This window comes from Buteo buteo, chromosome 12, assembly GCF_964188355.1.
Source record: "Buteo buteo chromosome 12, bButBut1.hap1.1, whole genome shotgun sequence".
NCBI classification, from domain to species: Eukaryota; Metazoa; Chordata; class Aves; order Accipitriformes; family Accipitridae; genus Buteo; species Buteo buteo.
In genome coordinates this window covers 48,945-74,406 of record NC_134182.1, presented here as the reverse complement: position 1 = coordinate 74,406, position 25,462 = coordinate 48,945, and the positions used below count along the sequence as shown (strand labels likewise).

Genomic DNA, 25,462 nt, shown 5'->3' with positions numbered 1-25,462 from the left:
CGTCCCAGCGTCCCCATCCTATCCCAGCTCCCCCCCCAGCACCCCCCAGTCCATCCCAGCACTCCCATCCCATCCCAGCTCCCCCCCCAGCACCCCCCAGTCCATCCCAGCACTCCCATCCCATCCCATTCCCCCCTTAGGCTCCCCCCCCCCCCCCGTCCAGCCCAGTGTCTCCAGTCCCTCCCAGTCCCCCCCAGTTTCCCCCCCGGCCCCTCCCGGGGTCGCGGCCCCATATCCTGCCCCCGCCCGACCCGGGGAAACGCTCAACAAAGGAGTTTCCTGCTGGGGGGGCCCGGACGCCTGCCCCCCCCCCCCCGGACGCCTGGGTCCCCTCCCTGCCGGACGCCTGGGTCCCCTCCCTGCCAAGGGGGGGGCTATGGGGGGGGGGACGGGACGGGACACAGCCCGGACGCCTGGGTCCCCGCCGTGGGCCCGAGCAGACGGACGGACAGACGGACGGACGCTTTCCCACCGCCTCAAGTTGCCCAAAGTCGCCCAAACTTTCCCCGAATTTCCCCCCCCCCCGCCCCATCGGCGGTTCCCCTGGACGCCTGGGTCCCCCCTGGACACCTGGGTCCCCTCCAGGAGCCCCCCAAAAGCGGGGGAGGGGGGCAGACCCGGACGGCTGGGTTCGCCGGGAGGGGACGTGGGGGGGGGACAGCCCGGACGGCTGGGTCCCCCCGGCCGTGGGGCAGAGGAGGGGGGCCCGGACGTCTGGATTCCCTGGCCGTGGGGCAGAGCCAGGGCAGCCGGACGCCTGGGTCCCCCGGCTGTGGGGCAGAAGACAGGGGGCCTGGACACCGGCGTCCCCCAGGGCCACGATGGGGCTGTGGCTGCTCTGGCTGTGGGTCCCGCTGGGCTTCGCTGAGGAGGGTGAGTGACTGGACCCTCGGGATGGGGGTGTGGGGCCCAGACCCCTGGGTCCCCTCGGGGTTGGGGGTGTGGGTCCTAAATGCCTGGGACCCTCGGGGTGTGGGTCCCGAATGCCTGGGACCCCTTGGGATGTGGGTCCTAAATGCCTGGGACCCTCGGGGTGTGGGTCCCGAATGCCTGGGACCCCTTGGGATGTGGGTCCTAAATGCCTGGGACCCTCGGGGTGTGGGTCCCGAATGCCTGGGACCCCTTGGGATGTGGGTCCTAAATGCCTGGGAACCCTCAGGGTGGGGGATGTGGGGTCCAGACCCCTCGGGATAGGGAGGAGGGTCTTGGACTCCCCTCCCCACCCTGAGGGGACCCAGGCATGCGGGGATGGGGGGGTGTCACTGTGGGGGGGATCCAGGCATCCATGGCCCCCTCACCCCTCTCTCCCCCCCCAGAGACGCTGCTGAACACGCGGCTGGAGACCACCGACCTCAAGTGGACGGTGTACCCACCGGGAGAGGGGCAGGTAAGGGGACGGGAGGGGACAGGGGACATGGGGGGGGGGGATGACAAGGGCACCGGGGGTGCCCAATGCCGCTCGCCCCCCTGGCCCCTTCGCCTGGGTCTCCCCATCCCCATGTCTCCCCCCGTGTCCCCCCCACTCTCAAGTGCCATGTCCCCTGCGTGTCACATGTCCCCTGTGTCCCTCCGCGTCCCCACCAACCCCCCCATCCTCCCGTGTCCCCTAATGTCCCCCCTTGTCCTCTGTGACCCCCCCATCCCTCATCTCCCTGTGCCCCCCATGACCCCCGTCCCTAACGTCCCCCCATCCCTAGTGTCCCCCCATTCCCCATGTCCCCATCTCCACGCGCCCCCCGTCCCTAACGTCCCCCCATCTACCCCAACCCCGTCCCCGCGTCGCCCCCTCACACCCCCTGTCCCCCCCATCCCCATGTCCCCATCTCCTCACGTCCCCCCATCCCTGACCTGTCCCCAAGCCCCCCCCGTCCCCTATGTCCCCCCCCCCATGTCCCACCATCCCTAATGTCCCCCTCCCGTCCGTTCCCCCCCCCCCGCAGTGGGAGGAGCTGAGCGGGCTGGACGAGGAGCGGCAGGCCTCGGTGCGCACCTTCGAGGTGTGCTCGGGGGTGGGTCCCCCCGGTCCCCCCCAAAACAGCTGGCTGCGCTCTGCCTGGGTCCCCCGCCGCGGCGCCACCCACGTCTACGCCGAGCTGCGCTTCACCCTGCTGGCCTGCGACAGCCTGCCGCGCCCCCGCCCCGCCCGCCGGCGCCGACGGGGGGCTCCCGACGACCCCGCCGATGACCCCCCCGGCAACCACGACGCTCTTGGTGACGGCCCCAGTCACCGCGACGCTCTGGGCGACCGCCCCGGCGACCACGATGCCCTTGGCAACGGCCTTGGCAACCACAGTGGTCTTGGCAATGGTCCTGGCATCGCCCGTGGCAACTACGGTGACCTTGGCGACAGCCCCGGCAACCACGATGCTCTTGGCAACGGCCTGGGCAACAACGGTGGTCTTGGTGATGGTCCTGGCATCGCCCGTGGCAACTACAGTGACCTTGGCGACAGCCCCGGCAACCAAAACGCCCTTGGCAATGGCCCCGGCAACCACGATGCTCTTGGCAACAGCCCGGGCAACGACAGTGGTCTTGGCGACGGCCCGGGCAACAGTGGCGGTCTTGGCGACGGTCCTGGCAATGCCCATGGCAACCGCGGTGACCTCGGCAACCGCCCCGGCAACCACGATGCTCGGAGCGATGGTCCCGGCAACCACGTTACCCTTAGCGACGGCCCTGGCCACCGCGATGCTCTTGGCAACGGCCCCGGCCACCGTGACGTTGCTCATAGCAACGGCCCCGCCAAGGGCCCCGCCCGGCCCCGCCGCAGCCCCGCCCCGCCCTCGCCCCGCCCTTGCAAAGAGACCTTCAACGTCTTCTACTACGAGGCGGACGCCGACACGGCGACAGCGCTGACGCCGCCCTGGATGGAGAACCCTTACATCAAGGTGGACACGGTGGCGGCCGAGCACCTCTCGCGCCCGACGGCGAGCGCCGGCGGCGGCCGCCCGGCGGGGCGGATCAACCGCAAGACGTTACGGTTGGGCCCTCTGAGCCGCACCGGTTTTTATTTGGCTTTCCAAGACCTGGGGGCCTGCATGGCGCTGCTCTCCGTCCGGCTGTATTTCCAGCGTTGTGCTGAGGTGACGGCACGCCTGGCGCGGTTTCCCGCCACCGTCCCGCGGGAGCTGGTGGCGGCGGTGCCCGGACAGTGCCTGGAGGGAGCCGTGCCCGTCGGCGCCGGGGCGCCCGTCATGTATTGCCGGGAGGACGGGCGATGGGCCGAGCCCCCCGCCCAGGGCTGCGTCTGCGGCCCCGGGAGGGAGCCTGATGCGGGGCTGGGGTGTCGCGGTGAGGCTGGGGGGGGGCAGTGGGGCTGGGGGTGAAGCGGGTAGTGGAGGGAAATGGGGGGTGGAACGCGGCAGGGGTGGGGGTAAAACGGGGGGGAATGGAGGGTGCAATGGGGCAGGGGTGGAGGTAAAATGGAGGGTGCAGTGGGGGAAATGAGGGATGCAATGGGGCAGGGATGGGGTAAAATGGGGGGTGCAACGGGGAAGGGAACAGGGGTAAAATGGGGGTGCACTGGGAGGAAACATGTGCAATGGGGTGCAGTGATGGGGTGCAATGAGGCAGAGGATGGAGGCAAAATGGGGGAAATGGGGGGTGGAATAGGGCAGGGATGGGGTAAAATGGGGGGGAATGGGGGGTGGAATGGGGAAGGGGACAGGGGTAAAATGGGGGTGCAATGGGGTGCAGTGATGGGGGTGCAATGGGGGAAATGGGGGGTGCAATAGGGCAGGGGTGCACCCAGACGCCTAGGTCCCCGTGTGACCCCTCTTCCCCCCCCCCCCCCCCCAGCCTGCAGCCCCGAAACCTTCAAGGCAGAGGCCGGGGGGGGTCGGTGCGAGCCCTGCCCCCCCTTCAGCCAGGCCCCGTCCCCCGGTGCCACCGCCTGTCCCTGCCGTCCTGGCTTCTACCGCGCACCCGGCGAGGGACCCGCGCTCCGCTGCTCCGGTCAGCACCCATGGGGGCTGCGGGTGAGGGGGTCCGGACATTGGGGTCCGTGGGTTGGGGGGGCACAGGCTGCCCGGACACCCAGGTTCGTGGGACCCCTGGGTCCCTGTGTTTGGGGGGGTTCCAGCACCCAGACCCACAATTCCCCATCCCTATGGGTGCTGCCCCCCCACTTATCCCACCTCCCCCCCCCAGCACCGCCCTCAGCCCCCCGCAGCGTGGTGGCTCGGCTGAACGGTTCCGGGGTGCGACTGGAGTGGAGCAGCCCCCGCGACGGGGGGGGCCGCCCCGATCTCGCCTACGGCGTGGGGTGCCGAGCCTGCCCCGAGCGGGCGCCCTGCGGCCCCTGCGCCCGTCTCACCTTCTCCCCCGGCACCGCCGGGCTGCGGGGTCGCGGCGTCACCGTCACCGGCCTCCAGCCCTATGTCACCTACACCTTCACCGTCACCGCCCGCAACGGCGTCTCCCACCTCAGCCCCCACCCGCCGCCCGGGGAGGAGGTCAATGTCACCACCACCAAGGACGGTAGGAGGGGGGGGAGGGAACACGACACATGGACCCCCAAAACCTGCCCTGGGACCCCCCGAACCTACCCTGAGCCCTCGAGCTTGCCCTGGAACCCCCAGACCTGTCCTGGGACCCCCAAACTCACCCTGACATCCCCTCCTGAACCCTTGGGACCCCTAAACCCACTCTGGGACCCCTGAACCCATCCTGGGACCCCCCAGGTTCTCTCAGGGACTCCCTAACTCACCCTGGGATCCCCTAACTCACTTTGGGACCCCCAAACCCATCCTGGGACCACCCAGGTTCCCTCAAGGACCCCCTAACCCACTCTGGGACCCCTGAACCCATCTTGGGACCCCCCAGGTTCCCTCAGGGACCCCCTAACCCACTCTGGGACCCCCCAAACCTATCCTGGGACCCCCCAAAACCTGTCCTGGCACCCTCAAACCCACCCTGGGATTCCCCTGGGACCCCAAAGTCTCCCCAAGGGCCCCCAAGACCCCCTCCCCGCCCCCGGGACGCCCATGACCTTCCTGATCCCCCCACAGTGCCACTGCCAGTGTACGATGTGGTCCGGATCGGGGGGTCCCCCACAGGGGTGACGCTGTCGTGGCCAACACCCCCCCCAGCCCCCCCTGGGAGCCACGTCCTCGACTACGAGGTCAAGTACTATGAGAAGGTGAGGGAGGGCTGGGGGCACTGGGGGGGTCGCAAGGGACATTGGGGGGTACTTGGGGAGGATGCTCTTGGGGGTCCTGGGGGGCACTGGGGGAGGGCTATTGGGGGACTCCTGTGGGGGTATTTAGGGAGTCCTGAGGGCTAGTTAGGAGTCCTGGGGGGCTGGGGGGGAGGGCTTCTGGGGGCATTTGGGGGTTCTTGGGGGGTTCTTGGGGGGTATTGGGGGCTCCTGAGGGGTATTGGGGGGGTCCTGGGTGGCACCGGGGTTCCCAAGAGGCATCGGGGGGTTGGGGAGTTTTGGGGGGTCGTGGGGGGCACTTGCAGTTCTGGAGGGGACCCAGGGGACACTGGGGGGTCCCTGGGGGCCATTAGGGGGGTCCTGGGGGGTATTTCATAGGCCCTGGAAGGGGTATTGGGGGCCCTGGGTCAAGAGAAGGGTGGGTGTCTGACCCCCGCAGATGGGAGGGGGCGAGGGCCCCCCCATGTTCCTGAAGGTGCCGGCACCGCGGGCGGAACTGGGGGGGCTGCGCCGAGGGGGGCTCTACGGGGTGCGAGTCCGCGCCCGCTCCGAAGCCGGTTATGGGGACTTCGGCCCTGAGACCGCCGTCACCACCCAGGGCGCCGGTAAGCCCCCTGCCCCCCCCAACAAAACTCCCCTAATCCCCTCTAGAACCCCCAACTTCCCCAACAACCCCAGGACCCCCGAAAACCTCCCTAACTCTGTCTGGGACCCCCCAAGCCCCCCAACTCCCCCTGGGAGCCCCAACCCCTCCCAGGAGCCCCCTGAACCCCCTGGGGTGACCTTTGACGCCTCCACAAGCTCCTGGGGACCCCTGGGACCCCAAAACCGTGTGGCACGCCATGTGGTGTTTGTACCCCCCCCGGACCCCCTGAGCCCCCCGGAATGTCCCTGGGAGTCCCCAATCCCCCACAACCGCTCTGGGACCCCCCCCAACCCCTCTGGGACCCCCAATGACCCTTGTAATCCCTCTGGGACACCCCCGTGCCCCTCCCATGACCCCTTTGGGAACCTGTGGGACCCCCATAAACCCCCTGCCCCCCCCCCAACCCCCTTGTGACCCCTGGGCCCCCCCTCGGGACCCCCTGGCACTGACGGCTGCTGGCAGAGGGGTCCCGAGGGGAGCACGGTGGTCTGGTGGCGGGGGCTGCGGCCCTGGGGGGGCTCCTGGTGCTGGCGCTGCTCGCGGGGACCCTGCTCTGCTTCAGGTGAGGGGGGGTGGGGGGGTCCTGCGGGGCTCTGAGGGTCTCGGGTGGGGGGAAGTGGAGCATCCTTGGGGGGCTTGAGAAGGGCCGGAGGGGCTTGGGGGGGGGCACTGCAGTGTCCTGGGAGGCTGGGCGGGGAGTTGGAGCATCCTGGGGGTCCCTGGGGTGTCCCTGAGGGGTTTACAGGGGTACTGGGGGGGCTCTAGAGGGGTCCCAGGGGGTCTGGGGAGCCGGGGGGGGCTGTTGGGGGCATCCTGGGGGTCCTGGTGGGGTCCCTGGTGGGGTATGGGGGGCGCTTTGGGGGTCTCCAGGGGATCCCTGGTGGGTCTGGGGAGCTGGGGGGGGGAATTGGGAGCATCCTGGGGGTCCCTGTGGGGGTCCCTGCGGCAGTCCCAGGGGTATGTGGGTGGGCCCGGGGGGGTCTCGGGGGGCTGCACTGACTGTGTCCCTCCTCCCAGGCGCCACAGCCACCGGCACAGGGAGGATGCGGATCGGCACGGCCACCGCCCCGCGGGCCACGGTGGGTGTCACCCGGCATCACCCCGGTGCCTCCCAGTGCCACCCTGGTATCACCCCAGTGTCACCCCGTGTCCCCATCCCCGGTGTGACAGCGGTGACGTTGTCCCCATTGGGGGGGGCTGTGCCCCCCGTGTCCCCATGGTGACAGTGCCGGGGACGGTGTCCCCACATCCCCATGGTGACCATCTCGGTGTCCCCGCACCCCTTTGGTGACGGTGATGATGGCACTGTCCCCACGGTACCGGCGGTGGCATCCCCGTGTCGCTGTCCCCTGTAACCGTGGCAAGGGTGGGGGCTGGCGTCCCCTGGGGTGGGGGGGACGCCGGGTGACGCCATGTGCCGGTGACAGGCGGGAAGCTGTACATCGACCCCCTGACCTACGAGGACCCCGGGGTGGCCCTGAGGGACTTCGCCCAGGAGATTGACGTTGCCTGCGTCAAGATCGAGGAGGTCATCGGGGCAGGTGACGTCCTCTGGCCCCGCCCAGCCCCCCCCAACCCGGCCCCAACAATGTCCCTGATGATGTCCCTACGGATGTCCCCAACGACGTCCCTGTCTGCGTCCCGTCAGATGTCCCCAGTGATATTCTCAGTGACGTCCCCCATCCTTGTCCCTAATGATGCTAGTATTCTTGTCCCTAATGATGTCCCCACCCCTCTATATCCCCAACGGCGTCCCCATCCATCGCCGTGCCCGCTCACGACGCCATCGCCGTCCCCCGCTGTCCCCAGGGGAGTTGGGGGAGGCGTGGGGGGGCTCCTGGGTGACGCGTCCCCCGCCATCGTCCCCAGGGGAGTTCGGCGAGGTGTGCCGGGGCCGGCTGGCGCTGCCGGGGCGCCCCGAGTCGCCGGTGGCGGTGAAGACGCTGAAGGGGGGTGCAGGGGAGCGGCAGCGCCGGGATTTCCTGGGGGAGGCCGCCCGCATGGGACAGTTCGCCCACCCCAATGTGGTGCGACTGCGGGGAGTGGTGACGGCCAGTGCCCCCGCCATGATCCTCACCGAGTTCATGGAGAACGGAGCCCTCGACGCCTTCCTGCGGGTACGGGGACATCGGGGGGGGACGTGGGGGGATGTAGGGGATGTGGAGTATGGGGGATGTAGGGGACGTGAAGGACGTGGGGGGGAAATGGGGGACACGCGGGGTGTGGGGGGATATAGGGGGGACGCAGGGGGTGTGGGGGGATATAGGAGACATGGGGGGACACAGGGGATGTGGGGGACATGGGACATCAGGGACATGGGGGACGTGGGGTCACATGGGATGTGGGGGACACGGGGGGCCAGTTGGCATATGGCGGACACGTGGTGACACAGCAGACACAGGGGACACAGTCACCCCCCCCCATGTGAGGTGACCGCGTCCCCCCTGCCGCCGGTGTCCCCTCAGGGCCGGGTGGGGACGCTGGGGCCGCTGCAGCTGGTGGCCATGCTGCGGGGCATCGCGGCCGGGATGCGGTACCTGGCCGAGACCGGCTTCGTCCACCGCGACCTGGCCGCCCGCAACATCCTGGTGGACGCCCAGCTGGTCTGCAAGGTCTCCGACTTCGGGCTCTCCCGCGCCCTGGAGGAGGAGAGCTCGGCCGATCCCACCTACACCAGCTCCCTGGTGAGCTCACCCCCCATGGGGGGCTGCCCGAGTCCTCGGTGCCGATGGGGTTCTGCCGGGGTCGGGGTCCCACCAGGGTTGAGGTCTCTCCAGGGTTTGGTCTTGCCGGGGCTGGGGTCCCAGCAAGGATGGGGTCCCACCAGGGTTGGGGTTCCACAGATATCTGGGTGCCAGCAGGGCTGGGACACTGGGATCCCTTGGAAGACGGGGTCCCTCCCGGGCTGGGGACTTTCCAGGGTTGGGGTCCTTCAGGGATTTGGGGTCTCCTGGACGCCCGGGTCCCTCGGGGGGGGTGGGTTCGCCCAGACACCGGGATCCCCCCGCGTGGGCCTTGGGGTTCCCCCACGATCTCCCCGTCCTCAGGGGGGGAAGATCCCGATCCGGTGGACGGCGCCGGAGGCCATCGCCTTCCGCAAGTTCACCTCGGCCAGCGACGCCTGGAGCTACGGCATCGTCATGTGGGAGGTGATGTCCTTCGGCGAGCGGCCCTACTGGGACATGTCCAACCAGGACGTGAGTCGCCCCGGACCCCCTCCGTCCCCCTGGGGGGTAGATCGACCCGTGGGACCCAGGGTCCGGGACCCAGGTGCGGGTGGGGGCAGTTGGAGCTTTGTTAGGGACAGCTGGAGGTAATTAGGGGTAATTAGCGTGGGAGGGGACCCAGCTGTCGCGCCCGGACGCCTGGCTCCCCCCCGGACGCCGGGATCCCTGGCAGGTCAGGGAGTCCCCTGAGCCCCTGGGTCCCCCCCGGACACCCGGGTCCCCGAGCGCGTGTCCCCACGTCCCCACGTCGTCGTCGTCGTCATCCCCCCCAGGTGATCAACGCCATCGAGCAGGATTACCGGCTGCCGCCGCCCCCCCGCTGCCCCACGGCGCTGCACCGCCTGATGCTGGACTGTTGGCAACGCGACCGCAACGCCCGGCCCCGCTTCCCCGACATCGTCAGCGCCCTCGACCGCCTCATCCGCCACCCCGCCACCCTCCGCATCACCGCCCCCGACGCCCACCGGTACGCCTGGGCCCTTGCCGGCGGGGGGGGGGGCGGGGGACGGACATGGGACGGGGAGTCTCGGACACCCGGGTCAGGGGGGTGGGGGTCCTGGGTGCCTGGGTCCCCTTAGGACAGGGGGTCCTGGGGTGCTGCAGGGCTGACCCGTCCGCCCCGGTCCCTGCAGACCCTCCCCACCCCGGCTGGCGCAGCGCAGCCCCCCCGGCCCCCCCTTCGCCTCGGTGGGCGAGTGGCTCCACACCCTCCAGCTGGGCCGATACGAGGAGACCTTCAGCAGCGCCGGGGTCACCAGCCTGGAGCTGCTGCCGCGGCTGCGCAGCGAGTACGGGGCGGGGGGACGGGGCGGGGGGGCCACGTGGGGGGGCACGGGGACGCAGCGGTCACCCTCGCGTCCTCCGCAGGGACCTGCTGCGCATGGGGGTGACGCTGGCCGGGCACCAGCAGCGGATCCTTGACAGCGCCCAGAGCCTGCAGAGCCCCCCCAAGGGGGACCCCCGCTTCTGAGCCACGCCCACGGCGCAGCTCCGCCCGCGCCAAGATGGCCGCCGGGGCGCCACGGACCCGTTGGAAGGGGCTCGGCCCTGGCTGGGGCACCAAGATGGCCGCCTCGCGCCCCGCCCCGTTCGACCAAAGCGTGACTTGACTTTGCCCCGTGATGTCACGGTAACATCACCGGCGCCGATGACATCGTCGCTCGCCGCCCACGGACTCCAGGTTGGTGATGTTGCAGGGGAGCGAGGCTGTGGGCGGGGCCCGGTGCGTGATGTCACGCCCTGGGGCTCCCGTGAAGTTGCCGCTCGTGACCTCAGCGTCGCCTGGGAACCGCCGTGACCTCGTCGCCTTGGGGCTGCCCCTCCCCGGTGACGTCGTAAGGCCCTCGTGATGTCACAGTTCTTTGGCCCCGCCCCTCCTGTTGAACCGGAGAGGGTGGGGCCGGGGAGGTCATGCCCAGGGGTGTGGCTTGAGGTGGGCATGGTCCGGGTGGGTGGAGCCTGAGCAGGCGTGGTCCCAGTGGGCGGCGCCAGTGCAGGCGTGATCCGGGTGGGCAGGGCCCCCCAGGTGCCTTTATTTTTTTTTTTTTAACCAATTCTGTTAATTTATGGCCCGAAGTCGGAGCCAATAAAAGCGGCGACGGCGGCTCATCTGTATGCAAACGAGAGGGCCGGGCCGCCCGGACACCTGGGTCCGCCCCCTGCCCCGGTTTGGGGGGGACACACGATGGGACAACAGCACTCTCCCCACCCCACATCAGGGGGTCCCCAATGTCCCGAGGGGGCCCTGGGGGTCCCCACGGTTCCGGCTGTCCCCGTTGTCCTCATAGTCCCACGTGTCCCCGCCGTCCCCAAGGCCGCCGCCGTCCCCCCGGTCCCCGCCGTCCCCAAGGCCGCCGCCGTCGCCGCCGTCCCCAAGGCCGCCGTGGTCCCAGACGTCCCCCCGGTCCCCGAGGTCCCCCCGTCCCCAGATGTCCCCGCGGTCCCAGGCGTCCCCGGCCAGGGCTCCGGCCGTCCCCTGCAGGGTCCAGGCCAGCAGGGCCAGGCGAAGGCGGAGGTGGCCGGCGTCCCCTCGCGTCCCCTGGCCGTCTGCCCCCCCGAGCTGGGCCGCCAGCGCCGGCAGCGTGTGGCCCCCCCGGCCCAGCAGAATGTGGCGGAAGGGGGTGACCAGGGGGGACACGAAGGGGGACAGGAGCGAGGCCTCCGCCTGGGGACGGGGACGTGGTCAGTGGGACGGGGACAGGGACGAGGTCAGGGACACGGTCGGTGGGGACAGGACAGGGACGGGGATGGGGACAGGGACGGGGTCAGGGACATGGTTGGTGGGGACAGGATGGGGACAGGGACGGGGTCAGGGACACGGTCAGTGGGATGGGGACAGGGACGGGGCTGGGGACATGGTTGGTGGGGACAGGACAGGGATGGGGACAGGACAGGGATGGGACACGGTCCCAATGGGACGGGGACAGGGTGACGGTGACACTCATGGCCATGATGCGGGCGTCGAGGGGACGGGGACAGGGCCATAGTGACGGCGACACGGCCACGATGCGGGCGTCGAGGGGACGGGGAGAGGGCGACGGGGTGACAGTGGCGGGTGACGGTGACACTCACGGCCATGATGCGGGCGTTGAAGCCGCGGTTGAGGCGCTCGTTGGTCCCCTCCGAGCCGGCCATCTCCCGGCGCAGCGTCTCGGCCGCCCGGACGACGTCGCCGCGGGCCGAGGACAGGCACTGCAGGGACAGTCCCTGTGCCTGGGGGGGGACACACGGACGCGCACGGACGTTGGGGACGCCGTCACCCCCCAGACCCCGAGGACGAGCGCCGCAGGGACGGTCCCCGCGGCTGGCGGGGCGCGTCCCAGCGCCGTACCCGTTCGGTACCGGCCTGACCTGGAGGGGCGCCAGGCGCCGCAGCAGCGCGTCCCCCAGGGCGGCGGGGTCGAGGGGCAGGCGGGCGTCGTGGGCCAGGCGCAGCAGCAGGTGGGCGGCCACCGCGGCCACCGCGCGGGCCACCGCCGGCAGCCGCCCCCGCAGCCGCCCCTGCAGCCGCCCCAGCGTGTCCTCCCGCGTCCCCAGCGCCGCCCGCGACCACCCCCCGGTCGCCTGCGGGGTGCGGGGGGGACGCGAGGACGCGGTCGGTGGCGGGGGACGCACGGTCAGCGACGGGGACGGGGGACGCGGTGACGGAGACGCGGGGACCCGTGGGGAGGACGGGGGACACGGTCGGCGGTGGGACGCGGGGACACGGTGGTGGACATCGGGGGGGACACGGGGGGTACGTGCTCAGCGACGGGGACGGGGGGCAGGGGACGTGGTTGGTGATGAGGACGTGGGGATGAGGGGACACAGTGACGGACATCGGGGGGACGTGGAGGGGACGTGGGGGGGTGCGGGGATGTGGGGACACCGTCAGCGATGGGGACGCAGCGATGAGGACGGGGGGGGGACACAGGGGACGCTTGGAGCCGCCTGGGGGCAAATGGGGGTGGTCAGTGATGGGGAGGTGGGGACACGGGGGGGTGGCAACACGGGGAGGGAGGGGACACACACACACAGGGTCTCCCCACCTCGTCAAAGCCGAGCTCCAGGGCCGGGACCCCGGCGGCGGCGGTGAACGGGAAGGCGCCGCTTTCGGGGGGCAGCGGTCGGATCCTGGGGCGGGGGGGAAGCCAGGTGTCCGGTCCCCGCCCCCTCCCCCCAAAGGGGACCCAGGTGTCCGGGCCCCCCCCCGTCCCCTGTCCCCCCCCCCCAAGGGATCCGGGCGCTCACACATCGCTCTCCCAGCTCCGTCCCGGCCTCGTCACCTGCTCCAAGAGGCTTTTCCCGCCTTCGTTGGGGCTCTCCACCTGGGGGGGAGATGGGGGTGGGGGGGCGAGCAGGAGGGGGCGAGACCCCCAGGGGTCCGGGACCCACCCCCACCCCTGCCCCACCTGGCTGAGGGCACTCTCGATGAGGTTCACCAGGGTCGGGCTGGTTTTGGCCACCAAACGGTCGTCACCTGCGGGGGGGGGGGCTGTCAGGGGGACCCAGGGGTCCTGGGGGGGGGGGTGGGGGGTGGACACACCCTCCCCTCCCCCCACCCTGGGCGTCGGGGGTGGGGGAGGGGCTCACCCAGCACAGCCTGATCCAGGCTGATGTAGGCGGCTGCTTTGGTGTGCAGGAGGTCGGGGTACCCCTGGGGGGGGGTCAGGGAGGGGTCATGGAGAGGTCATGGAGAGGTCACGGGGTCACGGAGGGGGAGGGGGTCGTTCACGGGGGATGGGGGGGGGGGGGGGGGCGCAGGCGTCCAGGCTCACCTCCAGCCACTCAGTGGCCCCCAAATGCCCAAATTCGCCCCCGTCCCAACTGACGAAGAGCAGCGTCCGGCGGAGCTGGAACCCTGGGGGGGGAGGGGGGGACACACCCAAGGGGGTTGGGGACCCAGGCATCAGTGGGGGGGACGACGGGGACACCCAAATGGGAATGGGGGCCCAGGCGTGGGGGCGGTGGTTCAAGGACTCCTAGGGCCCAAACCCCTCCCTTTTTAAGCTCCCCCACTCCAATGACCCCGCCCTGGCTCCACCCCAGCTGGCCCCGCCAACCCCCCGGCCCCACCTCCCCCCGGCCCCGCCCTCACCGTCCCGCCCCATGGCGGCAAAGAGGTGGGCAAGCTCCAGCAGGAGGGCGGTGCCGACCCCCGAGGCCGCCGCCCCTGGCCCCAGCGAATCGCGTTGCGCCCCCACGATGATGTAACAGTCTGGAGGGGGGTGGAGTCAGGCAGGCTCCACCCCATCTAGCCACACCCCCTAAGGGGTCAGCACCACCCACTGGGTCCCCCCACCTACCCTGTGGTGGCCCCACCTCCTTCTCCAGGCTCCACCCTTCCCTTTAGCCCCACCCCAACCACAAGCCCCACCCCCTTTAGCCCCACCTACTTTACCCCCCCACCTGGCTTGACCTCGCCCCCTACAGCGGCAGGACCTCAGGCTTGACCCCGCCCCCTTGCTCCCACGCCTCTGGCCACACCCCCGATTGACCACACCCCCGATTGACCACACCCCAACTGGCCACACCCCCGTGGATCCTCCCTGTGGCAGCCCCCCCCCCCCCCGCAGGCCTGACCCTCCTCTCCGTGCCCCCACCCCTCCTAGCCCCGCCCCCTCTGACCCCACCCCGTTGACCCCGCCCCCTCTGACCCCGCCCCCCTCACCGGGCTCCAGCCGCCCCTCCAGGGCCCCGAAGACGCTGGTGAGGGTCCCCGGCGCCGTCCCCGCGGCCACGCTCAGCCGCAGCCGCCGACCCCCCGGGCCCGGCTGGTACCGGAGCCCCCGGCCGGGGGGACCCCAGTGCGCCGGCGCCCGCGGCCCCCCCAGCACCCTGCGTGGGGCGGGGGGGACGTGGGCGTCCGGGGAGGGACGCCCGGGCACCCGGGCACGGCAGCTGGACCCCTCCCGCGCCGCCGAGGCCTAATTGCCCCTAATTACGCCCAGCTGCCCCTAACGAGGCTCCGACTGCGCCGCCCACACCGGGGTCCCAGACCCCGGGTCGTTCCCCCCCCCCCCGTCATTCCGCCCCCACCTCCTGGGGAGCCAGAGCTCCCCCTGCCCAGACCCAGCAGGTAAGTGGGGGATCCCTGGACCCCCCCACCCCCCCCCCCCCCCCCCAGGGGACCCCCGGCCGTCCGGGGAGGGGAGGGGAGAACACGACGACCCCCCCGGCGCCGGGGCGTACCGCAGCAGGCGGGCGGCGGTGCTGGCGCTGAGGGGGTGGGCGGGGATGGCGGGCAGCCCCGGGGGGCGGCGGGGGGGGGCCCGGCCGCTGAAGGAGGGGAACCCCCGGCTGTAGGGGTCCCCCGAGCCCTCCTGCACCTGCGGGGATGCGTCAGAGGCGGGGACCCCCCCCCAAGCCCCCCCAGATCCCCCCAAGCCCCCAGCATCCCCAACCCCCCCCAGCGCCCCCAAACCTCCCTGATCCCCCCCCGATCCTCTAGATACCCCCGAATCCCCACACAGCCCCCTAAAACACCCCACCCCCAAAGCACCCCAAATCCCCCCAGCCCCCCCAATACTCTAGATAACCCCCAAATCCCCCCCAACTCCCCAAGCCCCCCCCTTCCACCCCTAGGACCCCCAATTCAACCCCCCCCAGCCCCCTAAAAGCCCCCACCCCCCTCAAATCTCCCCAGTTACCCTCAAGACCCACAGAGATGCCCCCCCCCAACTTAGCCCCAGCCCCCCGTACCCCCCCCCGTCTCCTCCCCGCCGCCCCCACTCACGTGGACGGTCACGGCCGTGTCCCCCCCCAGCCCGGGCCCCCCCCCGGGCCCGGCCGTGTCCTGGGGGTCGGGATACAGCAGCACCCCGATGGCCCCCGCCCCCGCCGCCGCCGCCACCTGAGGACCCACGTGTCTGGGGGACCCCCACAAACCGCCCCTCCCCCCCCTCAGGCATCCAGGCTTCCCCCTCCCCCCCTTAACCCCCCCCCAAGGGCTCATGTTTCCGGGGGACCCCCACATCTACCCCTCCCCCCATCTGAGGGACCCGGGCATCCAGACACCCCACTCCCCCCAAAGTGGACCCTGGAGTCCTGCCCCTCCCCCCCCAGGGGGGTCCCCCCAATCTCCAGCCCCTCCCCCCCAGGGGGGTCCCCAGCATCCTCCCCTCCCCCCCCAGGCCCACCTTGGCGGCGGGGGGGCCCCTCCCCAGGCGGAGCAGCAGGAGGTTCCCGCGGGGCGACACTCCCCTCCCCCGCAGCAGCGCCAGGTCCTGGGGGCGCCCGTAGTGACCGTAGACCAGCCCCCCCTGCGGGGTCAGGGGTCAGTGGGTCAGGGGTCAGGGTCGGGGTCAGGGTTAGGGGTTGGCGTCAGGGCCAGAACTGGGGTCGGGGTCAGGTCAGGGGTCAGCGTTGGGTGCAGGGCTCGGGACCAAGGGGCAGGGTTGTGGTCAGGGGTCAGGCTAAGGGTGGGGGGTCAGGGGTCGGGGTTACCGTGGCATTGCCGGGGGCGCTCCAGGCGCAGAAGGCCTCGGGGTCCAGGCGGAGCCGCTCCAGCTCCCGCCCCCCCGCATCCACCCACAGCAGTGACGCCAACCCCCTGCGGGGTCAGAGGTCACGGGTCAAGGGGTCAAGTAATCCCAGCCCCCTCGTGGCCCCCAGCCCCAATGACCTTGGACCCCCATGGCCCCTGGGATCCCTCCCAGTCGCCCCCCACAACCCCTGTGACCTTTGAATTTCTGTGACACACACACACACACTCCCCCCCCTCAGGAACTCTCCAACCCCCTGTGACCCCTGATCGCTGTGAACTCTGACCCCAAGACCCCAGCCCACCATAACCCTTGACCCTTGACCTCTACCCCCGTGCATGAACCTCCCCCAACTCCGAGACTCTGCCCCTCGCCTCCCTGACCCCCATGACCCCGACCCCACCGCCGGCCCCGACCCCGTACCGTGTGGGCAGGGGGAGGGGCTGGGGGCGGCTCCAGGCCCGGCTCAGCCCCGCCCCCGCCATGGCGCTCAGCACGGCCTGTGCCAGGCCCCGCCCCTGCTCCGACCCCGCCCCGTGCGGCCCCGCGCTCACCTCCCTGCGGGTGGGTCAGGGGTCAGGGGTCATGGGCGGGGGCAAAGGGCAGGGCATCCCCGTGGGGTCAGGGGTCAGGATACCCCCTCACCGGGGTCAGGGGTCAAGGGGGTAAGGGCCCGCCTGCAGGGTCAAGGGTCAGGACAACCTCCCCCTGGGGTCGGGGGTCAGGGTTCAAGGGTCAGGGGTCAGAACACCACCTCGTAGGGGGAGGTGTGAGGACCAGGGGTCAGCGTGGGGTCAGGGGTCAAAGCCAGGGCAGGGTCAGAGGTCAGAGGTCACTCACCGCACCCAGGCCAACATCCGGTCCTCCCGCAGGTGCCGCTGCAGCAGCTCCCGCAGGCGGGGCCACATGGGCGGGGCCTCGGCGCTGGCCCCGCCCCCTGCTTCCTCTGGGGTGGAGCCTCCCAGGTCAGGCCCCACCCCCGCCCCGCCCCCACAGGGGACGTGCCCAATCCCAGCCACCAACAGCCCTGGGGGGGTGGGGAGGGGAGGAGAACTCGGGGTGGGTGGGGCCGTGGGAGTGGGCGGGGTTACAGCCAGGGTGGGGCTGGGGGGCAGGTGGGAGGGGTGATGGGGTGTGATTGCAGTAATGGGGCATAACGGGGTTTAATTGGGGTAACGGGGCGCAATGGGGTAACGGGGTGTAATTGGGGTAATGGGGTAATAGGGTGTAACACGATAATGGGGTAATGGGGTGTAATGCGGTGTAACGGCAATGGGTTAACAGCGTAACGGGGTGCCACGTGGTAACACAGGTAATGGTGTAAAATGAGGCTGAGGGGGTAATGGGGGCAAGGGGGTGTAATGGGCTGTAAGGGAGGTAACAGGGTGCAATGGGTGGAACGGGGTAATGGGGAGTAAGGGGTGCAGCGGGGTGTAAGGCAGGCAATAGGGTGTAAAGGGTGGAAGCAGTAGACTGGGGTAACAGGGTGGAATGGGTGCACCAGGGGCGTAGCGGGGCTCGCAGGGTGTAAGGGGGCGTAAGGGGGTGTAAGGGGACCGCGGCGGTTCCCTACCGGCCAGGAAGGCGGAGGCGGAGCCCAGCGCCAGGGTGGCGAGGGGGTGGAGCCGTGGGCAAGGCCGTGGGCGTGGCCTGCGCCGTGGGCGTGGCCCGGGGCGGGGCAGCCGCACGATCGGGTCCCCCTCTTCCTCCTGCTCCCCTCCCCCCCCCCGGGGGTCCCGGTGCCGGCAGTAGGACACCGCCCCTCCCCCCGGGGGCTGCGGCACCGCGTCATCGCCCGCCCCGCCCCCTTTTGGGGGGGGCCCAAACGCCTGGGTCCCCCTTTTTTGGGGGGGGACACACGCCACTAGGAACCCCTTGGGGGGGCTGGGGGGAACCCCGGTGCCTGGGTCCCTTTTTTGGGGGGGGGCAGGGGGGAGACCAGGGTGCCCTCGGGGGGGGGTTGGGGGTGTCCTGGCCACCCGGGTCCCCTTTTGCGGGGGGGGGGCGGGGGGGGGCTGTTACCCGTCCACGGAAGCAGCGTCTCAGGGTCTCCATCCCTGCCGGGTCCTGGGGCGAGAGCGGCCGGGGGGGTCGCGGGGGGGTCGCGGGGAGCTGTGTCCCCCACCCCCTCCCCGGGGTGGACTTTGCCCCCAGCCACACTTTGCCCCTCCCCCCCGCGCCCTCCCCGTGTCCCCCCCGACCCCCTCACCCCTCCGTGTCCCCCCTGAGCCCCCCAAACCCCCCGACCCCCCCCCCGCCCCCGCTCACCCCTCGGCCGCTGGGTCCCGCTCTGCCCCGCCCCCTCCCGAGGCGTGAAAAAGGGGCGGGGGCAAGGGCGAGGGGGCGTGGAGGCGGGCGGGGCTGTTGTGGGAAAGAGGCGTGGCTTTCTCGGGGGCGTGGCTTTTGAGAGGAGCCGGCGTGGCTGTAGTGGGGAGGGGGCGTGGCTTCTGTGGGGAAAGGGAGGCATTGGCTTTGTGGGGAAAGGGGCGTGGCTATGAGGGAAGCCCCGCCCCGGCGCCGCCCGGTCTGGCTGCCCCTTATCTGACCCCGGTCACTGACCCCGGGGGGGGGCACTGGGCGTCCGGGGGGGGGGGATTCGGGGGTGTGTGTGTGTGTCATTGGGATCCCTGGGGAGGGGGGTTGGGGTGTCCTGAGGGGGTCCCAGAGGGGGTGGGGGGGACAAACGTGTCTGGGGGGGGGATTTGGGGGTTGTCATTGGGATCCCTGGAAGGGGGGGTGTCCTGGGGGGGTGTCATTGGGATCCCTGGGGGTGGGGTATCCTGGGGGGGGTCCTGGGGGGGTTGGGGGGGGACCCGGCATCTGGGCTGAGAGAGCAGGCGGAGGCACGGCTCAGATAAATACTCTCGTGTTTGCATTAAGTTAGTTGGGGGGGGAGAGGGGGGTGTTGGCCCCCCCCCGGGTGGGGAGTGGGGGGGGCTGCGTCTCCCCTGAGTGACAGCTGTCAATCGATCGCCCACAGGGCCTGGGCGTGCCTGTGACGGGCAGCTGTCAATCAACCGGGTCGCTCAGGCGGGAGGAGGATGATTGACAGCTGTCAATCACCTGCCGGTACGTCCAACGTGCCGGGGGGAGGGTCCGCAGGGTGGGGGGAAGCGGGGAACGAGGCGGGGGGGTGGGGTGGGGTGCGGACGGATGATTGACAGCTGTCTGTCATCGGCGACAGGCGTCGGCGAGGAAGAGCCGGACCTTCCCGCGGAGGAAGCTGCTGTGCACCCCCAGCAGCCGGGACAGGGTCCGCACCCGCAACCTGGGGGGGGGGTCCGCTCGGGGGGGGTCCTGGGGGGGACAGCGGGAGAGGGGAGGGGGGGTCAGGGCTCCACAGCTCCCCAGGAGCCTCCGTTGCCCCCCCCCGCCCCATACCAGAGAGGAGACCCCCATCTCCCCCCCATTCCCATCCCCCTCCAGGAGCCACCAAACTAGCATGGGGACCCCCCCATTCCCCCCCCCTCCCCCCCAGGACCCCATTCCCCCCCCCCCGGCTCCTCCCAGCACCCCCATCCCATGATAGGGACCCCCCCCAGCCCCCATTCCAGGGCAGACCCCCCCCAGGCCCCCTCATCCCCCCTTATTCCCCCCCCCCAGCCTCCCATACCAGGGCAGGGACCCCCCCGGGACCCCCCAGCCCCCCTCCCCTCCCCATGCTGGGAGGGGGACCCCCACCCCCCCAGGCCCCCCCATACCGGGGTGGGGACCCCCCGCAGCAGGCGGGCCAGGCTGCGGGCCGCGCTGTAGGCCCGGTCGAGGGTGGGGCGCAGGCGGGGGTCCGGCAGCAGCTCCCGCGCCCGCAGGACGGCGGCCACCAGCACCGCCTGCCCCCCCCCCACCTCGCGCGCCCGCGCCCCCGCCTGCGGGCAGGGACAGGGGGTCACGGGGGGACGGGGGGCACGGGGGGATGTGGGGACACGGGGAGGGTCACGGGGGTCACACAAGGACATCGGGGGGGGACTGGGGGGGGGGACGTGGGGGTCACCCGGGGACACGGGGATGGGGGGGCACCCAGGGGCACCCCGGGACAGCCACCACCGCTGGGGACCCCCCCGCCACCCCCCCCGGTTCACCCCAGTTTACCCCCGTTCTCCGCATCCCTCCCTGTTTCGCCCCATTTCTCCCTAATTCACCGCATTTCCCCCCCTTTCTCCCCATTTTTGCCCAATAGTCCCGTTTCACCCCCTTTCTCCACATTTTGCCCAGGTTTCCCCCGTTTTGCCCAGGTTTCCCCCGTTTCCCCCCCCATTTCTCCCCATTTTGCCCAGTTTTCCCCCGGTTTCCCCATCTCTCCCCATTTTGCCCCATTTCCCCCGTTTTGCCCGATTTCCCCCAGTTTCGCCCCGTTTCTCCACTCACGTCCATCCGCTGCCAGTCGTTGAAGTTGACGCCAGGGTCGGGGACGGCCACCGCCTCGGGCAGGTCACAGGGGGGCCGCAGCCGGCCTGGGGGGGCGACGGGACGGGGACGCTGCCACCCACCCACGCTGGCCCCCCCGCGTCCCCAAGTCCCCCATGGCCACCCTCCCGCCAGGGGCTCCCTGTGCCCCCCCCCTCCAGTCTCCCCACGCCCCCCCAGCCCCCAGGGCCACCCCAGGGGGTCCCTGTGCCCCCCCCCCCGTGTCCCTCAGCCCCCGAGGGGGTGCCTGTCCCTCCTCCCTGTGTCCCCACCCCCCAGGGGGTCACTGTCGACCGCCCCCCCGTGTCCCCGTCCCCCCCGTCCCCCCCCTCACCAGCCCCCTCTCAGCATCGCGGGCCTCCAGGATGAACCTCTCCATCACTCGGGGGTCACAGAGCGAGGGGGGGCCGTCGGGGCGCCCCGGGACCCCCAAGAGCATCAGCACCAGCGCACACAGGCCTGGGGGGGGGGGGGAGGACGAGAGGGGGTCAGGGACCCCCAACAGCCCCCCAGAAGCTGCGCTGGGGATGGGGATGCTCTAGGTCGTACCCCCCATCCAGCACCCCCCCCCCCCCGCACTGGGAGAGGAGGCTGGGGGCACTGGGGAAGGCGGGGGGGAGGACTGGGATGGAGGGGCTGAGGGTGAACCCCCTCCCCGCTGTAATGGGGGGGGGGGGTGCTCAGATGCCTGGGACCCCCCCCGGACACCTGGGACCCCCCCCAGTACGGCCGGGTCCCCTCCCACCACCTACTTCCCAGGATGCCCCATCCCCACACACGCCGTCACCCACCAGTGGGACCCCCCACCCCAGAAGGGGACCCGGGTGCCCGACACACACCCCCCCCTTTACTCACCCACCGCCCCCATCGCCCCCATCGCCGGCTGCTCATGGCACGGGGGGGGTCCCTGGGTGGCCCCGGGCCTGCGGCCGTCCCGGTCGCCGCGTCCCCCCGTCCCCGTCCCCGGTTAATGTTTGATCCGAGGGGCCGCGGGGCCGGAAGGGCCCTTGGGGGGGGTTTTCCCGTCCCCGTCCCCCCCCAAGGTTCGGCCGTCGAGGAAAAGGCCATGCCGGCCGCCGCACGTCGGCCCCTGGCCACGGGCCACCCCCCTCCCCGGCCACGCGGGGACGGCGCCGGGATGGCGGGGGGACACGCGGGGGGGACACGTGGGGACGGGGATGTGGGCATGGAAGACGTGGGGATGGGGGGGACGGAGTTGGGGAGACGGGGATGGGGGGACGGGCGGGGGGGCATGGGCGGGGGGACGGGGGGGACGGGGACGTGGGGACACGGAGGTGCGGGTCGGGGACGGCGACGGGGGAACGGGGACAGGGACATCGGGATGGGGCAGGGGCACAGAGATGGGGGGACAGGGACGGGGTTGAGGGGCTTGAGTTGGGGACATGGACACGGTGAAGGGACATGGGGATGGGGACAGGGACACGGGGAGGGGGACACAGGGACGGGGTCACGGGGACAGCATGGGACGTGGGGATGGGAGAACACGGACATGGGGACAAGGACGGAAGGACGGCAAAGAGGTGGGGGACGGGGATGTGCAGATGGGGACGCAGGGACAGGGTCATGGACGTGGGCACGGGGGGACAGGAGGGGGACGTGGGGATGGGCAAAGGCCACAAGGACAGGGACAGAGGGATGGAGGGACAGGGATGGGGACAGGGACGAGGACTGGGATACAGGGACATGGGCACGGGGACCAGGGGTATGTGACATGGGGACAGGAACACAGGGATGCAAAGGGACAGGGATGGGGACACCAGGATGCGACGTGCACAGGAGGACGTGGGGACAAAGACACAGGCGTGGGGATGGGGACAGGGATGGGACACGGGCAAGCCCAGGGATGAGGACATGGGGACAGGGACACCGACATGGGGACAGGGATTGGGACATGGGGACACAGACATGGGGACAAGGATATGCTAATAGGGATGTGGGAATAGGGACACAGGCAATCCCAGGGATGAGGACATGGGGACAGGGCCATAGGGCTGGGGACATGGGTGTAGGGACATGGGGACAGGGACACGGGCATAGGAACAGGGACACGGGCAATCCTCGGGATGAGGACACAGGGACAGGGATGGGAACACGGCGACAGGGATGGGGACGCCACACGCAGGGCCAGGGCCGCGGGACCACGGTGGCACAGGGTGACGTGGGGACATGGTGACGCGCCAGGATCCAGGACCCTGGACACCTGGGTCCCCTCGTCAGTGGCGGGGACACACACACACACACACACCCCCCCGGGGGGGTGGCTGTGACCTGAGGAAGCGGCCGAACAATGGGGCAGCGTCACCGTCACCGTCGCGGCCACCGGCTGCTGGCGCCACCGTGGCCCCGGGGGTGGACACGCAGGGACCCCCGCACCGAGCCCACGGCGGCGGGGATGTCGCGCCGAGGAAAGGGGTGGGGGAGGCATCCCCCCGCCGCAGCGGCGGGAGGGGACCCCGGTGTCCCCCGGCAGGGGGACACGCACGCGGGCGTCCGGCCGGCCCCCTGCCAGGCCGTACGTGCGGTTCGGCACAGCCAGGCCCCGGGGTCAGGTCCCCGCGGCGCCAGCGGGGCCAAAGGGCGACCGGGGGCGGTTGGGGGGGCAGTGGGGGATATATGGCCCTCCGCCACCCGGACGCCTGGGTGTCCCCCCGCAGATGCCTGGGTCCCCCCTGAACGAGGGACTCCCCCCCCCCCCACCCCAAAATGTCCACGTTCTGCCCATAAGGGGGGCCCAGATGCCTGCGTGACCCCCCACCCTGACACCTGGGTTCAGACCTGGATGTGGGACCCCCCCGACACCTGGGTCCCCCCAGATGTGACACTCCAAACACCTGAGGTCGTCCCCCCCCCCAACAGCCGGGTTCCTCTGGGCATTATGGGCCCAACACCTGGCTCCCCCCCTGCACATCCACATCTCCCCCCCCCGCCCCCCCGCCTGGGTCCGTTGCGGGGGAGGGGAGGGGGTTTCCTGCCCCAAAGGTCAGCGGTGACGCGGAGGAAGCCCGTGTCCCATCCCCCTCCCTTCCCCCCCCCCGGAAGCCCCAAAGCGTCACTGCTGCCACCATCTTTATTGGGGTCCCCCCCCCAAAGTTCCAGATGCCTGGGTATCCCCCCTGAATGTTTGGGTCCACTTGGGGGGGGACATGAGGGGCTGAACAGGTCCTTTTGGGGGTGGTGGTGTTATCAAGGGTCTTGGTGGCCTCAGGTCGTGGTGGCCCGTGGTGGCTCATGGTGGCCCGCGGTGACCTGTTGACGGTTCTAACTCACGGTGGCCCCAGGTCACGGTGGCTCGTGGTGGGCTGTGGTGGCCCCAGCTTGTTGGTGGCATCTCGGTGGCTCCAGCTCATGGTGGCTCTGGCTGGTGGTGGCGTCTTGGTGGCTCGTTGATGGTTCTAACTCGCAGCGGCCCCAGCTCATGGTGGGTCATGGTGGCTCATGGTGGCCCTGGCTCATTGCTGGCTCCAGTTGATGGTGGCCGCACCTCACTGGTGGCCCCAGCTCGTTAGTGGCATCTTGGTGGCTCGTTGGTGGCCCCAAGATCATTGGTGGCTCGTGGTGCCCCCTCCTCGTGGTGCTTCCCAGCAGCTCGTGGTGGCATTTGGACGCTGACGAGGGACCCACGATGCCCCAAGGCCTCCCAGCCCCCCGTGGGGTGCCCCAGGCATTTCGGGGTGTCTCCTCGCACACAATGGACCCCGCGATGCTCTGGGGTGTCTTGGGGGGGGTCTCAAGACATTTTGGGGTACTCCCCCCAGGTGACAAACCCTGTGATGCTCCGGGACCTCTCAAGACCATTTTGGGGTGCCCCAGGGTGTTTTAGGTACCCCCCTCGCACACAACAGACCCCACAACGCCTGGGGTGCCCCCCAACACCCCAGGGCACCCCCACCTCAAGCGCAGGGGGCTTCTCGGCACACCCTGATATGGATGGCCGAGTTATGACGGAGGCGGGGGGACGCTCCGTCCCCGTCTTCCTCGTCCTCCTCCTCCAACCCTTCCACCTCTTCCTCCTCACCCCCACCCCGGCCCAGCGGGGGTCCCCGGCGGCAGCGGGGGTGGCGAGGGGGGGCAGGGTGACGGAGGAGGTGCTGGCGTGAAGCCGAAGGGCGCCAGGAGCCCCGGCCTGCAGCTGCAGGGCCAGGTTGATGGTGCGGGGGACGGCCAGGCCCAGCCCGTGGAGGCGTAATTCCCCGGGGGGGACGACAGGGGGACCCCCCCGAGATCCCCCAACTCCCCGGGCCCCCCCGGAGCCAGGAGACGTTGGCAACGTCGGAGTTGAGCTCGGAAATCTGTCCGCGCCGTCACGAAAACATCGGCTCCGGTTCCGGGGGGGTGGCGGCGGCGATGGAGAGGGGGGTGATGGATGGGGGGCGGGGGGCTGGGCCCCGGCGGCGGCGGCGGTGGGGGTCGGCTCCCCCCTTCCCGGTGACCCCCCCGGTGCTGCTGACGGTGCTGCCGTGTGTCCCGAGGACATTCTGGGGTGGGGACGCGACATGGGGAGGTCAGGGACACAGGGGGGGTCCTGGGGATCCCCGCAGCCCCCCCAAAACCACTCTAGACCCCTATAACCCCCCGTAGGCCCCCCCAAACACCCATTACGCCCCCCAGGGATTCCTCCTGGCCCCCACAACACCCCCAACCACCCCAGGGACCCCCATAAACCCACCTAGGTCCCTGTAACACCCCCCAAGCCCAAGAGAATCCCAGGAGTCCCCCACAACCCCCCCGAGCCTCCCCCACCTCCAGGGAGCCCCCCAGACCCCATAGCTCCACACAGATCTCCCATAGGCCCCCCCAAACCCCGAGAGCCCACAGACACCTATGGATCCCCCATGGAGCACCACAGACCCCCCCCCCCGAGTGCCCAGCAGCCCCACAGATCTCCCAGAGCCCCACAAGCCCCCCAGACACCCCACCCCCCCGCACGCACCTCGCCGCGTCCCCTCCGCCACCGCCGCCGCTTCCGCTTCCGGGGACGCGTCCCCGCCCCCAAAACCCGCCTCCTCTGGCAGAAAGCCACGCCCCTCCTTTAGGAACCGCCCGG

At 71.0% G+C, this 25,462-nt stretch overlaps 4 protein-coding genes across 5 annotated transcripts in view; 1 reads left to right on the top strand and 3 right to left on the bottom strand.

Annotated features, from left to right (window-relative positions):
- The first annotated feature begins 210 nt into the window (after positions 1-210).
- LOC142037719 (ephrin type-B receptor 4-like) lies at positions 211-10,645 on the top strand. Of its 2 annotated transcripts, XM_075042211.1 has the most exons (16): positions 211-873; positions 1,317-1,387; positions 1,941-3,291; positions 3,799-3,954; positions 4,150-4,479; positions 5,010-5,140; positions 5,598-5,763; positions 6,267-6,366; positions 6,822-6,883; positions 7,232-7,345; positions 7,674-7,921; positions 8,270-8,488; positions 8,852-9,001; positions 9,304-9,497; positions 9,664-9,819; positions 9,899-10,645. In XM_075042211.1, the coding sequence occupies exons 1-16, from the start codon at positions 822-824 to the stop codon at positions 9,999-10,001; spliced, it is 3,603 nt and encodes a 1,200-aa protein (XP_074898312.1). In that variant the 5' UTR covers positions 211-821; the 3' UTR covers positions 10,002-10,645. The 2 variants fall into 2 exon arrangements, with proteins under 2 accessions (XP_074898312.1, XP_074898313.1); XM_075042212.1 differs by lacking the exon at positions 9,664-9,819.
- Positions 10,646-10,698: 53 nt separating this feature from the next.
- Positions 10,699-18,282, bottom strand: TFR2 (transferrin receptor 2). The gene is made up of 19 exons (XM_075042213.1): positions 18,262-18,282; positions 18,016-18,060; positions 17,567-17,768; positions 16,834-17,020; positions 16,417-16,551; positions 15,956-16,061; positions 15,649-15,771; positions 15,246-15,362; positions 14,702-14,838; positions 14,181-14,347; positions 13,608-13,727; positions 13,288-13,370; positions 13,103-13,166; positions 12,922-12,989; positions 12,761-12,837; positions 12,559-12,643; positions 11,882-12,094; positions 11,603-11,743; positions 10,699-11,195 (listed from the first exon to the last, which is right to left on the bottom strand). The coding sequence occupies exons 2-19, from the start codon at positions 18,046-18,048 to the stop codon at positions 10,746-10,748; spliced, it is 2,508 nt and encodes an 835-aa protein (XP_074898314.1). The 5' UTR covers positions 18,049-18,060; positions 18,262-18,282; the 3' UTR covers positions 10,699-10,745.
- Positions 18,283-18,883: 601 nt separating this feature from the next.
- LOC142037675 (erythropoietin-like) lies at positions 18,884-20,515 on the bottom strand. The gene is made up of 4 exons (XM_075042156.1): positions 20,485-20,515; positions 20,359-20,444; positions 19,695-19,859; positions 18,884-19,290 (listed from the first exon to the last, which is right to left on the bottom strand). Exons 1-4 carry the CDS (start codon positions 20,513-20,515, stop codon positions 19,165-19,167), a joined length of 408 nt encoding a protein of 135 aa, XP_074898257.1. The 3' UTR covers positions 18,884-19,164.
- A 3,682-nt stretch (positions 20,516-24,197) lies between these two features.
- Positions 24,198-25,462, bottom strand: part of POP7 (POP7 homolog, ribonuclease P/MRP subunit) — a 2,010-nt gene continuing 745 nt past the window's right edge. The window contains 4 exon segments of the mRNA XM_075042155.1: positions 24,198-24,419; positions 24,497-24,667; positions 24,670-24,893; positions 25,349-25,445. Coding sequence (XP_074898256.1) covers positions 24,309-24,419; positions 24,497-24,667; positions 24,670-24,893; positions 25,349-25,445 — 603 coding nt within the window. The 3' untranslated portion in view covers positions 24,198-24,308.

Coding starts and splice junctions, on each gene's coding strand:
- LOC142037719 (XM_075042211.1), top strand. CDS start 822: ATGGGGCTGTGGCTGCTCTGGCTGTGGGTCCCGCTGGGCTTCGCTGAG. Junction 4,480..5,009: donor TGTCACCACCACCAAGGACG/GTAGGAGGGGGG, acceptor ATCCCCCCACAG/TGCCACTGCCAGTGTACGAT. Junction 9,002..9,303: donor GGGACATGTCCAACCAGGAC/GTGAGTCGCCCC, acceptor CATCCCCCCCAG/GTGATCAACGCCATCGAGCA.
- LOC142037675 (XM_075042156.1), bottom strand. CDS start 20,515: ATGGGGGACTTGGGGACGCGGGGGGGCCAGC. Junction 20,445..20,484: donor GGGGACGCGGGGGGGCCAGC/GTGGGTGGGTGG, acceptor TCGCCCCCCCAG/GCCGGCTGCGGCCCCCCTGT. Junction 19,291..19,694: donor TGCGGGGGGTCCCCACCCCG/GTATGGGGGGGC, acceptor TGTCCCCCCCAG/GACCCCCCCCGAGCGGACCC.
- TFR2 (XM_075042213.1), bottom strand. CDS start 18,048: ATGGAGACCCTGAGACGCTGCTTCCGTGGACGG. Junction 17,769..18,015: donor GACGCTGCTTCCGTGGACGG/GTAACAGCCCCC, acceptor GCGGTGCCGCAG/CCCCCGGGGGGAGGGGCGGT. Junction 15,363..15,648: donor GGGGCCCCCCCGCCGCCAAG/GTGGGCCTGGGG, acceptor GTGGGTCCTCAG/GTGGCGGCGGCGGCGGGGGC.